The sequence below is a fragment of the Bactrocera neohumeralis genome, chromosome 4, assembly GCF_024586455.1.
Source record: "Bactrocera neohumeralis isolate Rockhampton chromosome 4, APGP_CSIRO_Bneo_wtdbg2-racon-allhic-juicebox.fasta_v2, whole genome shotgun sequence".
NCBI lineage: Eukaryota > Metazoa > Arthropoda > Insecta > Diptera > Tephritidae > Bactrocera > Bactrocera neohumeralis.
This window is the reverse complement of record NC_065921.1, coordinates 40988159-41004487: the sequence shown is the minus strand read 5'-3', so window position 1 is coordinate 41004487 and position 16329 is coordinate 40988159. Positions and strand designations below refer to the sequence as shown.

General features: G+C 37.2%; 1 protein-coding gene across 1 annotated transcript in view; it reads left to right on the top strand.

Annotated features, from left to right (window-relative positions):
• LOC126756212 (nuclear pore membrane glycoprotein 210) overlaps window positions 1-16329 on the top strand; it is a 128901-nt gene that overhangs the window by 25057 nt on the left and 87515 nt on the right. Inside the window, exons 17-20 of the mRNA XM_050469092.1 lie at window positions 5589-5707; window positions 6031-6129; window positions 8440-8676; window positions 8758-8904. Coding sequence (XP_050325049.1) covers window positions 5589-5707; window positions 6031-6129; window positions 8440-8676; window positions 8758-8904 — 602 coding nt within the window. The remainder of the gene's footprint in view (window positions 1-5588; window positions 5708-6030; window positions 6130-8439; window positions 8677-8757; window positions 8905-16329) is intronic.

The following is a 16329-nucleotide window of genomic DNA, read 5'->3' as shown; positions in this document are numbered from 1 at the left end:
AACACCCAAACTCGCTCCACTGTGGCAAGTAGTCTTCAAGTAAGACAAACAAACAAACAACGTTTCTGCATTTAGTTCATTTCTTTAATATCTTTTCGATTTCTGTGTTTTTCGTTTATTCAGGGCAGGAATTTTGTGTAGTCGATTTGTTTGCCTTCGGCGTTCTGAGTGCAAATTTGGCAATTTTTCGAATGGAAACCCGTTTCCTTTGGCATTTTGCTCCATTTGAATGTTTACACTAATGTAAATGTGGGTGCGTTGGAGCTACTCTGTTGCATATTTGCTGATACTCTGCTGATGCGCAGACAAAAATTTAGTGTTGCCAATATTTTGCATAAATTGCGCTTAAAAAGTGACGGTAGAACATGATGCTGTTGCAAGTTTTGCCAAAATGTGCTGCTTTGACAAATTTGCAATCCTGCTTGTCATATCGAACGCACCCTGTACTTATACGAGTACAGTTCTGTGGAAGAAAATAGTTCTTTCTTACTGTGTAAAACCTCCTTTCACGCGAGCCGATGTGAAGTCGGTAGATACTAATTTTCGGGTTTTGTTATTATTAGTGGTAAATAAAAGATAATATTTTCGACTTTTTATACTGTGGCAAAAAATAGTAAGACTTTTTAATTTAAATTGTCAGTGACATATATATTTGCCAAATTTGTGTTTAGTATTCGTTTGTCTTTCTGAAGCACATAAAATGCATTCGGTGATTTTTACGATGAGTGACATATTCAACACTCTGGTGCCGAAACATTCAGAATGTTGGAAAAAAGCCTTATTGGTACAATTATCCATACAATAAAGGAGTTTGTGCTTGATAATCGACGATTAACAGTCAGAGATCTTACTGGCATCGTTTCAATATAGAAAGGATCAATGAAAACCATTTAAAAGATCATTTGGGCCTAAGAAAAGTGAAAGCACGATTTGTGCCAAAATCACTAAATTTTTTTCGAAAAACAGCGAAACGTTAACGTCTATGAAACAATGCTTTCCGACTACCACGATTTCAGGAAGCATATTATATTGGCGATGAGTCTTGGATCTACGCTTACGACCCTGAAACAGACGATCAGTCGGCCGAATATCGTGGCAAAGGTGAACCGAAGCCGAAAAAATAACCTCAAAGCAAAATTCTAAGGTTATGATGACAGTTCTCTTCGATTATAGAGGTGTGCCGAATTACTTACAGCCGACATAACTGTCAACAAGGAATGCTATTTGAGTCTTATGCGTCGTTTGCGCCAAGCTCTTCGCAAAAAGAAGCCTGAATTATGGGCCGACAACTCTTGGTTTTTGCACCACGATAATGCACGGTCACATACTGCATTGATTCTTCGTGAGTTTTTCGCGCCGCTTTGAAGGACGAAATCGTCGAAAAAATCCTCATTTGAAGAAAGAAAGTGTTATTTCACCAAGGCAATGCACCGTGCCACAAGTTAGTCAAAACGATGTCAAAAATCCATGAATTGGGCTTCAAATTGCTTCCGTATACAGTGTGTATCTCAGATCTGGCTCTCAACGACTATTTCCTGTACTCATATCTCAAACGAATATTCGCTGGGAAGACATTTTCTTCGAATGAAGAAGTGATCGCCGAAACTGAGGCCTATTTTGAAGCAAAGGACAAATCGCACTACATAAATGGTACCGAAAAGTTGGACGGTTGGAAGGGCGATATATTGAATAAAAAATCGAATTTTGACAAAAAAATGTATTTTACTATCATAGGCCGGCTACTTTCCAATTGACCTGTTATATTCAACGCGTGAGTTCGAAAATGTTATCGAATCCAATGATAACATTTTTACCACTATAAAGTACCATGATTTGTTTCCGATGTGTGTCCTAAATCGAGCGGTGTTGCCACCTAGGCCTTGGACCACATTAAATTCTTGGAATAATTTCTATGAGCTTCGTTGCTAATAAATGTATATTCCTGCCATTTTATGTACACGTGTGTGGCTTTTTATATGTATATACATATGTGTGTTGTGCACTTCTCGTTCTGTTTAGAGAAAGTAATTGGAGCAAATTTAATTCAATGAAATATTTATACTTGACCAGCAGCATTAGTTTATCTCATTGCCATGGCTTGTTGGCCATTTTCGTTCACAATCTACGTGCTCGCTATCGCAGAGCGCTGCCGCAAAAATCCCAGCAAAATCCTTGCGCATTTATACTGATTCCACTTTGTGTACGTGTGTGTGCGAATGTGTATGTAGGTGATACTTTAGCCAACTTTATTGTCTCAACTTTAGGCCGATGGTGGCGCGCTTTGCGGCAGTTGTTGCACAACTTTAACTTGCATTTGTGTTGGTGTCGCAGTTTTAGGATTTTGCTAATGAAATTAGCGCATTGCTGTTTTTCTTGCCACATTCCTGCTTTAACAACAACAACTAAGTGAACACAATAAATTGCAATAAATATACAAAAGAACAACACAGGCGACAAGCAGTCAAGTGAAAGCAATGTCCTTGCGCCTCGTGCACGAAGCTTCCTTACCGGCATTCATAAACGCAAATGCTATATGTACATATATGGTATATTTTTATGTATGAGAATTAAAGGCATTGTTGCTGTAATTGCGAAGCCATAGTTTGCTTCAAGGTAAAAGCGACTAATTTTGTGGAGAAATTTACTCAATTAGGTTTTCACACTCCAGGCTGACTGAGACACATACACACATATACAAATGTCCTTAAAATTAGTTATGAAATATTTAAGAGAGACTAAGACTGAATTTCGGTAACTCTCCTTCAATAGAGGAACTTATTGATGCTATGAATAAACACTATTACATAAGGCTGCTGGTTATTATCATTTTATATAGAACTGTAGTCACATGACTTGTTTTTGGGAGGAAACAATCGACATTATTGGCTTTTCTCTGCTCGCTTATAAATATATGTATGTACGTATACATATTTATTTAACTTATTGCTTAACGGTCTTATTTTGTTGTAGCAATTACATTATCCTGTCTCAACATATGGCTACTTTTTTAACACTTGTCTGCATATTTCTTATTGTCACTGTAAAGTTGTGAATAAACCAAGTGAGCCGTGGGGAATGTTCTTCAAATACCTTCAGGATCTCATTGGTTTCAACATATTTTTTCTAAAAATTTTATTTTTTTTATATTGTCGCAAGAATGAGTTAAAACTTATACCATGTTCAAACCGATCAATTAGCTGAAGCAATTAAGGTGTAAACTCATTCACTTGGTGTTCAAACGTACAAACCTTAACAGGTCAATTGAAAAGTCCTGGGCCTACCATAGTAAAACACATTTTTTGGCAAAATTCGAAATAATACACTGATTATAGCGACCCTCCAACTTTTTATACCTGATTTTTGAAGTACGATTTGTCCTTTGTTTCAAAATAGACCTTAGTTTCGGTGATCAACTCTACATTCGACGAAAATGTCTTCTAGCGAGCATTCTTTTGAGATCTGAGTACAGGCAATATGGTAGTCGCAAGTCTGGATAGTACGGTGGTGGAAACAATTGGAAGCCCAAAAAAGTCAATAAAAATTCCAAAATTCAGATGCCATAACTTTGCCAGCGGACTGTTGCTTTTTTTCCACTCTTTGGAGCGGGTTGAGCACTCGGATGACTTCGGAGTGAAATGATGGAGCCATGTTATAACGTTTGAACATCTCCGAACAGTGTTTCGAATCGTCAACTCGTCGTTGTTTTTGGTCAAGAGTGAGCTCCCGGGCCATCCGCTTTACACAGAGTCTTCTCACACATAAATATTCGTGAATGATATGATGTACACGTTCAGTTGATGTCTTTAGAACTTATCTCAAACAACTTCCCTTTATGGTCATCCAATATTATGTTGTGGACTTTTTTGATGTTTTCGTCGGCAACAACCTCTTCGGAGTGCCCACTGCGTTCACCATCTTCGGTGCTCATTTCACCACGTCGTAACTTATCATACCAATCCTTGATGGTTGGTTTTTCTGGGGGAGGGTCCTCATCATGCCAAGTTTTTCCTTCAATTCTATTTTTTCCATTCAAAAAGCAATATTTTATCAACACGCGAAATTCTTTCTTCTTCTCCTTCAGCGAATTTGGTTTTATTTCTTCGATCGACTGAAAACGGGTTCCACGTAGCGCCATATTTCAGATTGCAGAAGAAGAAAAAATCACTGGAAGCCCAATCTGGTGCATAGTTTTAAATTCGGTCACATCCGTGGGTCGATGCGATGGTGCATTATCATCGTGTAAAATTCATGAATTCTGCTTCCACAATTCTGGCCGTTTTCGACGGATGTTTTCAAGCAAACGCTTCAATACCGCCAAATACAACTCCTTATTGACCGTCTGACGCTCCGGAACAAACTAATGATGCACCAAACCTCGAATATCGAGAAAACCATGAACTTCATTTTGATTTTTGAGCATCTTTTGCGTGTTTTGTTTTTTGGTTTCGGCTCATTTTCTTCCCTCCATTCCAATGATTGATGATTTGTTTGCATGTCAAGCTCATAAACACGAGAGTCTTATCGAGAGTTCTAATGCTCTCCTTGATGTGGGAGCGGAATTCGCACGATTACGAATGTTCAAAAAGACCGGTTTATGGTAATCTTTTTGAAAAAAAACTCAGCTTTATGGGGATGAGTCGAGCTCCTTTGCCATCTCTCTAACACTTTCCTGACGATTTTCAAACACCATATTCTTCACTTTTTTAATGTTTTCATCAGTCAAAGAGGTCGAAGGTCGTCCAGAATGAGGTATATCTTTAACGATCTCACGACGGTCTTTGAAAGCTTTGTACCACTCGTAGGCTTCCGTTTTTGGTAAAACTGAATCACCTTTTCCAACATTCGCAACGATTCCGCTTATGAAATTTGTTTGGAAATACAAAATTTGAGACAAATTCTTTGTTCGATATTTTTATTTATTGTAAAAATCGCAAACCACTACTGAGGTACCGACTTAAGCAGTTACTCCAAATAAACTGGTTCACAGATCGCGCTCAAATTTGGCATAGTAATTAAGAACAGTTCTACTAACTTAGCAAAATACTTTTTTTTCAAATATCATTTACCCGGGGAGTTATATTACAATTTCGGGGTGCTTTTTTGTCAGAATGTATACACGCTCCTTTTTAAGGTTAGGGTTATATAAAGGGAAAAATGGAAAGAATCTCGATTTAAATTTTGATGAGATTTCACACCAACTTTCCTTTATTTTCACAATTTCGTTTTGAATGTGTTGTCATAAGTTGTTACGTCAACATAGAAGCAATTGATATGACTGATTTGACTATGGCTAGGTTAGTTTAGGTTAGGTTAAAAGATTGATCCTAAGAAGGATCTCACTTTTTCAGTTTAAAAAGCCGAACGATTTGACTCTGACTGTAATTGGATGTGGTACCATGAAAACCGAAGGCAATAAAGAGCACAGCAGTCATTTAAATCTTTAATGAAAATATAAAAAACTTTCCAGGAATCACCAGTATTTACATATCTTATGATTACAGCTATAAGACTATAGTGGTAATAGTAGAAAACACCAAATACCGATAAACAAATTGAACTGTATTCTTTCCCTTCCATACTCTTTACAGGAGTGGCACGTGTGTTGGGCAATCGTCTGAAATTGGGCGAGAAAATCGTCGTTTCCAACGGCGATAAGGCCAGCGGCAGTGCCATAAAATACGATGTCGAAGTTCGTGATGCGGATGTGGTAAGTTGCTCTCGCCAAACTTGAAAGATATTCACTAGTCTGGAAATTATCAGAAAACGAAAAAAAATTCAAATCTGTAAAAAAATTCGAAAAACTGGAGAATATTCTCTTTGCAAATTTCCATTTGAGCTGCGGGTTGACGGTGTCACTCAGCACCCGCCGGCGCGCGCCTCTCAAGAAATGCTTGGTTAAAGTGTTTGCTTTCATGGAATTTTATATTTGCTTATAAATGTGCCTGCATATGTACATATGTATATGTCTGGTTACGCGCCACTTGTAAAGTTGTTCACTAACTTTTTCGTTTGTTTGCGCTTACTTTACAGATTCAATTATTGAAATCATTCGATATATTTAGCGGTTCAACGTATCGAGGACATTTGGTTGTGCGCAATCATTTGCAAGTGGATAAGTTTACCAACTTGGTGAGTAGAAAACCTCATATACCACATACACAGCTGTCGTCAAAATAATAGAAGTGTTCTTTTAAAATATATATAAAATAGTGATGAACTGAAAATTGATAAAAGACTTCGATAGTACATACATATGTGTAGTATTATTTACGAATAATTAATACGGCCAGTCGAGATTCCTCACAAACGGCTTTGAATACAGATTCAAGGAAAACGCGTTTAAAGTTTTATGACAAACCTGAACCCTTAGACACGATAGTGAGTTGGACTGGGGGAAAAATTATTCACTATTATGCTAGTTGATTAAGGTTTTTGTGATCGACTAGCCTGATCTGATCGTATTCCGTGAACTGAGAGAGAAGGGAGGCAGAAACCGTTAGGTATTTTGAGATCAATGAAGGAATGCGCAATAATTGGGCGCTGTGTCCTCGCGGAGGTAGTTCGGAAAACGGTATTGAGGCGAGCAGAACTTGCTGTTTTTAAAGAAAACAAGAAAAAACGTTAACTTCGTCTGTTTTAAGTTTTTTTTTTAGTAACTATCTGTTGCAAGGTAATAATCGGAAACACATAAACAAAGATACTAAAGAGTGGTCTGGAGTCAATAGAGTTGAAGTCATGTTGATGATTGGTCAATCGCTCGACCTTCCACTCAAAGAAGATTTGCATATAGTAGTCATATGTATTCAAGAATAAAGTCCTTATTTTTACTTTAAATTAAGGGGTTTGATTTAGCATAGTTAGAATAACCCGATTTAAGAAATTTTCCCGTAAAATTTTAAGACTAAGGTATGCACCCCTTTGTTCGATAACTTCTTGCCAGTTTGAAGGTATAGTATTTTTATAATAGCACTCTCATAGAAACCTTGTTGTTGTAACGGGTACCTAATCCCCGTTAGGGTAAGGATTAGCTAAGTTGTTTTCGACGTCATCCAACGGTAGGCCCAAGAAACGTGCTGTTTTGACGGAGAGGGGTGTCAGATGAGTGGGGTTAGTGGGGCATGCAAAGAGGTGGCCAGTGTCATGCGGAGACTCATTGCATGTAGAACATATATTAGATAGTCTGGTGGGCGTGTTGCTTGATGTCGTCGACGTAGTTGAGGAATGACCTCTTGATGCTCCTAGGAGGCGATTCCACTCCAAGCAGGTGATTGCAGGGATCATTTCTGCGAAAGCACCCCAGCAGGAACTGGTTGGAGAGGACTTCATTATGCTTTTTAATTGGGAGCATACGGGTCTCACCAGCCAAGTGTTCGATGGGAGGCAACTTGGCGTAGTCCGGAGTGCAAAGTTCCGACCTGTCTGGAGCTTCCTCGTCTGCGTTTCAAAATATTGGTGTGGCGTAGTTAAGGAAATAGAAACCCTCGTCTTTATTGGCAAAAACTGGCAGCGTTTTCACTTGAAAAATCAATCGCAAATAACAGGAATGGGTGAACGGACTTGATGGTGGATGCATATGAATTTCCCAACCAAGCTGCCGGAGCTTCTAGCGATTCACTATCCATATGTCTGATCTCGGCTGCTAGAAGCTTGCTCCTTTCAGAAATTCAATCACACCAAACACATAGACAAATCTTCGTGGACGTCAATCCTGGCGTGGTCACCTTTTGTGCTGTCGGTCTTTTGTGCAATGGTTACCACCAAAGCAATTGAAACAGTACTCATGTGATAGTCGGACTGGACGATTTCCATTATATTATCGATATTTTCAATAATTGGCTTTCCAGAGTTTGATTTATCTTTGACATCCAAATTACCGGAACGGAACCGACAAAACCGAAATTCTCCAAAAACTGTCTAAAAAGTTTTTTTTATCACCATATAGCGTAACCCGATCGCCCGTATACAACACGAGAAACAGGCTACTAAAGCCTGTCAGTTGGAAAAATAATGGGTTTCTTTTACTAGACTTCTTATAACCTCAATTTATTATTTTTCGAAGATTAAGGTTTATTTTTTTTTTGAAGGTGTGACTTTACCATTATTTCGATCGCAACTGTATATACATATGTATATAATATATCGCTCTCTATGTTTAAAGTAACGTTAATACGGGCTTATGTGTGTTTGCAAAAGCATTTGTGAAAGTTGCCAGCCACTTGAGGCATTGGCTCGAAATAAGCGCATTTATGCTACTTTTTGCAAAGCAAAGAAAGTAACTGTAACTGTTACATTTATTTGTAGTTTAAATTCGCATTTGCTTGCTATACACACATATACAAACATGCATTTATAATTTCTGTATATTTCTTCCAAAAAATTACTTACAATTCTCTTTTCCGTTGTGTCCTTTGCTTCGCTGCCGCCTCGTCACCTCGTTAGCTCGCCAGAAATATTTCGAAATGTTCGAGTGCCCTTGAACGCATGTCTACGGTTAAACTATTTACGTGCCGCCTCGCATCCAAACAGGCCTTGGGGCGCAAGCTACTCGAGCATTATGCGGTAACGCCCATATTCGAGGCCGCCACCGGACGCTATGCGTGTCAGATTGAACTGTCGTCGAATTTCAATGAAGTACTCAGCATTGTGAAGACTAATGATGTCCACTTCGATTTGGAGGTACGTTGCTTTTATTTTATTGTATTTTATTTACGTTGTTACTATATTTGTTTTTATGTTTGTTGTTCGCTCGCTTTGCAGGCCCAGCTGCCGAACGGTTTATCGGATGTTATGTCATTGAAATTTGTACCCGGTGTGCGTGTTACACCGGAAGCGCTGCAGGCGACCGAGTTGCAAGAACAAGATTTAACAATCACTGGACTGGATAAAGTGCTGCAGAAGGTGGAGGTAAGTGAACACACACACACATTTATACGTACATATTCAATCTTACACACTTTTATGAAGTGTTTTATGTCGGTTTAAGAAGTTGTGCGCAAAATACTAACACGTGATTGTTTAAATTGCGAAATTTCGCCAAAATTTATATTACGCAACACCCTTGAGGTGGTTCATTTGTGTTCATTGTGTGAAAGATTACACAAATCAATGATCAAAGATGATTAGTTATGCAATTTATAATATTTTTCGCATAAATTTTTCATATTTTGTGTTCTAACAGAGTTTTCATAAAGTTTAAGGTTTAAGTACTATTTATTTTTCAATCTACGAGGGTAGAGAGTGTCTATAATGGCTGCTGTGAATCGGAACATTTGTTGTATAGAGTAACATTTTCCAACAAACAACGTAGATTTTTCGATGTCCTGAAGTAGCGTTGTGTGGCTGACTGTGTCAAAGGCTTTTGACCAATCCAACGGTGGTTTGCTAGACTCAGGACCTCAAGTGTTTTCACTACTGGGGAGAGGAGAATTATCGGACGATAGGACTCCCCAAGAGGTTTCAGTAATGGGACCACTTCCGATTTTCCACATATCGGGTATATGAGCCTAGGTGCTTTAGTACCAGCATGTTTACTCCATCATGGCCAATGGATTTAAAAGATTTTGTTTCATTGATGACATTTCGAACCTTCTCATCGGTGAAAGTAAGTCATGCGCAGTCGTCAGGTAACACATCGTTTGCTTTTGTCTACCAAAGGGTGTAGTAAGGTGTAGCCGGCATTTACGGCTAAAATAGCTCGCGCAATTCTTCGGTCCGAAAAGCCATGGCCATTTAATTGAATTTCAACTCGGTCATCATGTCTCTTCGAGTTAGACAAAGCGTTGACGATAGTCCAACTCTTACTTCTTCCGGTGGAGAAGTTGCAAGACTTTAGGCGCTCTATCCATTTTTTCCGCCCTTATTCGAATATAACAGGGGTCGACATGGCGTAAGGTGTCGCCCTAATTAAACAGCTTCGTTGTTAACGAAAGTACGGTTGTCCACAGAAACAAGGTCGGAAGGTTTCTCGATCGAGATAATTATGGGCAGATGGTCTGATATGAGAGTTAGCAAAGGTCACTAGGGGATTATATTTATTATTATTATTATTATGGATGCCCATAATTCTTGTGGGCGCTTTGTCATTCATTGTCAAGAATGTCGATTCGTCTATCTGTTCCGTCAGCTCCATCCCCCTACGATCATTTCATAGGCAGGAATGCCAAAGATTATGCGCTTTAAAGTCGCCTAGTACCTAACGGTTTTCACCACGAAGTAACGTACCTATGTTCTGGTGGTATCCTGTAGGGCAACATGTAACTGATCAGAATGGACCATTGTCCGAGTGACTGTCTGTCCGTTCGCCCGTCTGTGCGGAGGGTTCATATTGCAGATGAGCGAAATCGGTTGATTGCCACGTCCAATAAGTTCCGTTAAGCGACACCGTCCACCATTAGTTGAAATCCTATATATCAGGAACTACTTCAGTGATTTCAATCAAATTTGGTTTGTAAAAAAGTTATCTAAACCTCACTATAACTTTTCAAGGACCCCGACACCAAATGTCTGCACTCCAGTGCATTTGCTGGGGTTTTTACCGAAACTATCGGTTAATGTGTGAGCTCCGGTATTGAAATTCGGGGGAAAATTTTTGACAAATATGGGTAAAATCGGGTCAATAAAATTCTTAACTTCCAATTCCTAATAATACAAGTTTTCCGGTTTACTCCTATCGTTCAATATGGAAGCTAAATGAAATTCAGAAAATAACTCTTTCTAATAACAGTATATCTTCTTGCCTGTGATTGAAAATAATGATTGAAATATGTACTTCCAACTTTTAGTTTAAGAGTTTACATGGGTTTCCTCGGGTAAAAAACAGCCTTCTTAAATAAAAAATTTCTCATTTAGAAAATAAAATATTTTATTAGAATTTTTTATTGTTACATACAAACACTATTAACAAAGACATTTTGAATTTTTTGGAAAAAATATTTTAAACTCGGCCATTGCGCTGCCGTTTCGGTGACCAGAAAAAATATGTGTTTTATTTAAAACCTTAACTTAGAACTTGGACGAAGAAAAAAAAAATTGAAAATTGGATTTTTGGCAAACTTTTTTATTTCTGATTTCAGTGAAAATTTCGGAAATTTTTTTTTCAAATAGTTGTAATCGAAAAAAATCATTCTTTAAGAAGTGTATCTCAAAGATCTGTGCAAAGTTTCATGAAGATTGGTTGAGTAGTTCTCGAGAAATCTTGCCAACCGCCTTCAAAAACACAGTTTCGAGAAAAACGCGTTTAAAGACGTCTCACTTAGCCTAGCTAGCCTCGAGCGCACAAGTTCTTAGGGTTGTATCTCCGAAACTATTACTCGGAACAACTTGACATGGCGAGAGTATACAATGTTTGGTTACACCTGAAATTATTCCTTCCTTATTTGTTTAATATTTCTTCGTGAAAATTTTATAAAGCACTCGTCGAAAATCGGCTGCTCATCTTAATTATATCACTGAAGTTGTTCCAACAATAATAAAACACGTTGTAGTCTCAATTTGCCGCTAATTTTTTGATAAGACTTGGTGGAATTTCAAAGTTAATATAGTCTTATATTTGTTTGAAAATCATGCAGGTACGTTTAATGTAACCGAATACAGTACCCCGCCAACCCATTAGAAACATGGTCAATTAATATAAAAATTTACGAATAACGTACTGGGGAAGCTTGATAGGCGAATAATTTGAATTTTTCCACTACCTAAGTATTAAATAGGCTGTGTATTACATATTATTCAGTGTCAAATATAAAATAAATATACCGTTACAATTAGCGGAACTTAAATACGAAATCATATTGAAATGCTTACTTCACTTGGAATTAGTATTTGTGATTTCTGGCTCTTCAGCAGTAAATTGTATGGCGTAATGGAAGAAATCGAATTTTTTCATACGTGTTTAACTATTATTTCATAGATTCCAGAGTTTTATTTGTTAGGTTTTTATTTTTTTAAGTTTTCTGAAGCTTTATAATACAAACAATGAAAGATATACTTTTTAGGAAATAGATAAAAAATCGGGCATTTCAAAGAAACCCAAAGTGCTTTGCTGCACTTTTAAAAGATAAAAGTACATCCTACAGAAAAATAATAAAGAAAAATTGGAGCAAGTGCAGATACTGTTACTCGAGTAGCGAAAATTGTCCACACATTCAAACATTGCACCGTTGGTCGCACAAGTATGTGGCAAAATGCTGCCCAAAATGGGAAAATCTCTGGGCGCATTCGACGTAAAGTAATGAGCTTCACTCTGTAATCGCGCAGCAAATCAGCTAGAGAATTTTAAAATAAGCTGAGTGATGCCCATGTAAAAATATCGCAAAGAACAGTTGAACGCATATTTTCAGAAAAAAAAAACACAGCAAAAAAATCAAAATTGACCAAGCAAATGAAAAATCCACGAGTAGTAAGGGTCAAACTCCATCAGAACTACACAAAGGTGGATTGAAACAAGGTAAACATAAAAAGTTATGAACGTCCCCCGAAAGTCCCTCATTCAAAGTTACCCTGCTATTTAACATGATTTTCTCCTTAACAAAGATTAACGAATGCCGGCTAAAAGCAGTGACAGAAACCATTCAATTTGTGCGATGTAGACCGTGTGAACGTCATGTGGAGAACTGCATTCAAAAAACGGTAAAATATCCCCCCAATGTAATGGTTTAGAGCTGCATATTGGTGAAAGTTCCTGGACCAATTTATTTTGTTGAGGGAACGATGACTAGTGAGCAGTACTCCAATGTACTTCAAGATGGTTTTGTACCATAATTGGCAACATTGAATCCTTCAGCAGCCCAGTACACTTATACGCACGCCGAGGTGCCTTGCCACACCTCCTGATGAACGGCAGATGTCCTTCACAACTTAGATATCAATATATTACCTTAGGCGGGCAATTCACCCGACCTAAACACCACCGAAAACGGTTGAACGTTCCTTAAATCGGAAGTATATTCCCAAAGAAATCCCGCAATAGCCCCACTCAAAGATAACATAAAGGATGTGTGCCTAAATGATCCAGATTTAAAAATAATCATTATAATGATAATATATGTTTAAATAGTATGCCTCAAATAGTGAAGGCTGTTAATAAAAACACAGATTTGTCAACCAAATACTAAAAAATTTAAGTTTTTCTCAATTTTATGAAAATATGATATTTGAAATAAATTATACAAAAAATTTGCATTCACACATCGCAATAATTTTTGATTTATTTGACTCTGAACGCAAAACTATATGAATAATTGTCCCTATTTCTAATGGGTTGGCGGGGTACTGTAGGTCACAACATGCTATGGAATTTGGCAATATATCAGATAGATAATGAGACGCCTTTTCTTAACTTAAGTGGTTTCAGAAATTTTGCACACGCCGACAACGGACCATTTTAGCACACAACTCAAGTTCTTGTATGGAAACTTTTTGTTTGACAAGGTAGCTTCTCGAAGTTTGGCATCCATATTTACTTAGGACATCGCTACAATCCCCAAAGAAATTGTTCAGATCGAACAGTTTTAGCATATAGCTGTCATACAAACGAGCCGATTAAGCTCAAGTCCACGTATGAAAAACTATTTTATTTGACGAGATATCTTCACGAAAGTTGGCAAAGATTGTTATCCAAGATAGCGCTACAATCTCCTAACAAATTGCTCAGATAGGCCCATATAGTATGTAATTGCATATAAAACTGGCCGATGTTAACGTTTTTGCTCATTTTTGTTTAAATTTTTTTGAAAGTGATTCTATCTGCTTCTCTGTTTTTTCAGCACAGCTCCGCGTTTTAATTGATTAGTAAGAACTTAGTTTGTGCTCATACCACTGAAAATTGATTTGAAAAGTTAAAAAGCCTCGGGCGCTCAATCTACACATTTAAGACATTTCTTCTATGGCGGAAAGATATCTTTTTCATTCGCTTTGGCAATAAATTCAAATTGAAATTCTTTGCTTTTGTGCCAGCATCCTGAAGCTAATTTCTGCTCTGCACGCACACATACGTGCGTCCTTGCGTATGTGTATGTGTATGTATGTAAGTAAGTGTGTGCGCTTGGAGCTCATGCTTTCTTCATTTTGTACTTAAGTTTATTGCAATTTGCAAGTGACATACTTTTAGGCGACTATTTAAGTTCGGAGAGAGAGAGAAACAAGCTTGCGATTGCATTTGATTTACAACTTTATCAATCTGCCATTAAAATGCGTTTAATCTTGGAATGTACTTTTTGCCAGATTAAAAATACAATAATGCAAAAAAAGCAACAAAAGCAAAAAGAAAAAAAAAATCAAAAAAAAAAAAACTGAAAATAAATCGCATTTTCACTCAACGCATTTGTCTCTCGAACTTCTTTGGAAATGGCTCCGTTCCGATTGCCCGGCATCGCTTGCTGCGCGCTCCTCCTTCCCGTTTCACTCTTCATAAACTGAAATGGCAAAGTCAAGTAATGAAATACTTTTGAATAAGTTAAATGTTGAAAGTTTGCTTGTTCGTAAAGTATCTAGTGAATAAGCGAAAATAGCTAACAAAAATTTGCAAAATAAAATTCGAAAAAAATCTGACTTTCGAAAATCTTGAAATTCTCAATTTATCAGTCAGTCAGTTACAGTTAAAGTTGCAGTTGCAGTTGCAGTATTTGTTGCAGTAGTTGTTGTTGTATTTGTTTCCATCACTTGCAATTGTTAGTGTTGTTGTTGCTACAGAAGTGGACTTTGTTGTTGTTTTTGCTATTTGCAATTCTTGTTGTTAATTGGAGTTGCTGTTGTTGCTGTTTCTATAACTTTCATCTGTTGTTGTTATTGCAGCTTTAGTTGACTTTTTGTTGTCACTGTTGTTGTTGTTGCTATTTGCAATTGTTGTTGTTGTTAATTGGAGTTGCTGTTGTTGTTCTGTTTCTATAACTTTCGCTTGTTTGTTGTTATTGCTGCTTTAGTTGACTTTTTGTTGTAATTTTTGTTGTTGTTGTTATGTACAATTCTTGTTCCTTCTTCTTCAGTTGACTTTGTTGTTGCTATTTGTAGTTATTATTTTTGTTGTTGCTGCTGCTGCTTGCAGTTGTTGTTATTATTATTATTTGTATTTGTTGTAGTTTCTACTCCTCGCTTCTTGTAGCTCTATGTATTGTTTTTGTTCTGCAAACACTACACGCGAATTGACCATCCGACAATATCCCGAACAGCTCCCAAGGCCTTCCAATTCATTTGAGATCAGTTGACATCTGCACGCTGCCATAACTACCGTTATACACATAAAAATTTTCCATATTTCGCGTAATTTTCCACACTTTTTCCTCTGCAGCAGCGACAAGTGACGTAGGAACCCCGTTTTACCTATATGTATGTGCTCCTGCGGGTTGCATGTGGGTGTGTGTGTGCGTGTGTCACATTCATTAATACATTCACACATTGAAAGTTTTTCTATGTCTGTGCAAAATTAAATTGATGCCGCATGCAACACAAGAGCGCTGCAGAAGAAACGGATATAAAAAAGACACACAAAAAAGACGCCGGATATACGCTGAAACGGAAATATGGGCTCAAGATGAATGTTGACTGAAGTTCTATTTTTCAACGGAAAACGTTATTTGAATGTGGCTCGAACTGCCTTTTATTTGCTCGTTTTGCCGAATGCTTTAAAGGCAGAATTGTTCGCGGAAAATGTTTCTGCGAATTTCTACACTTTAAAAGAGTGATAATTGGAGCTTTATTTTAGACTTCGCATTTCAAATGAAAATTTGAAAGCTCTTGAGAGTTAAGGGGTTCGATTTTTTGAAGCCTCTAAAGCAGGCTCCCCTCTTAAATAAACTCAATCAAATTTTTAAGGTTCTTGAAATATTTTCATACTATTGAATTTGGTAAGAGTTAATACAAAAGAATTAATTTAAAAATATTTTTTTTTATTTAAATTTCTAACAAATAGTTTTAAATCTTTAAGAATAATATTCAATATTTTGAATTATCAACACTTTTAATCTAAATTTAATTTAGCAATAATTGGTGCACAATATTTTTGGTTAATCCGTATTTGCCGTAATAACATGCAACATAAGTTGCCCATGAGAACAACATGGATTTTCAAAATCTAAACCACAAATGGACATTGTTTGGCCTTGAGATTTATTTATCGTCGTTGCAAAAGCTAAGCGAACTGGAAATTGTAGCCTCCTGAAGGGTATCATAGAATCCGATGGTATCATTGGAATACGTGGCAACAGGTCCACTTCACCTTTAAACTTTCCAGATAATATGGTTGCTTCAAGAATATTTCCGGTGATCTTTTTGATAGCCAAACTCGCATCATTGCGTAATCGAGGTGGATTCAAATTACGCAGGAGAAAAATAGGT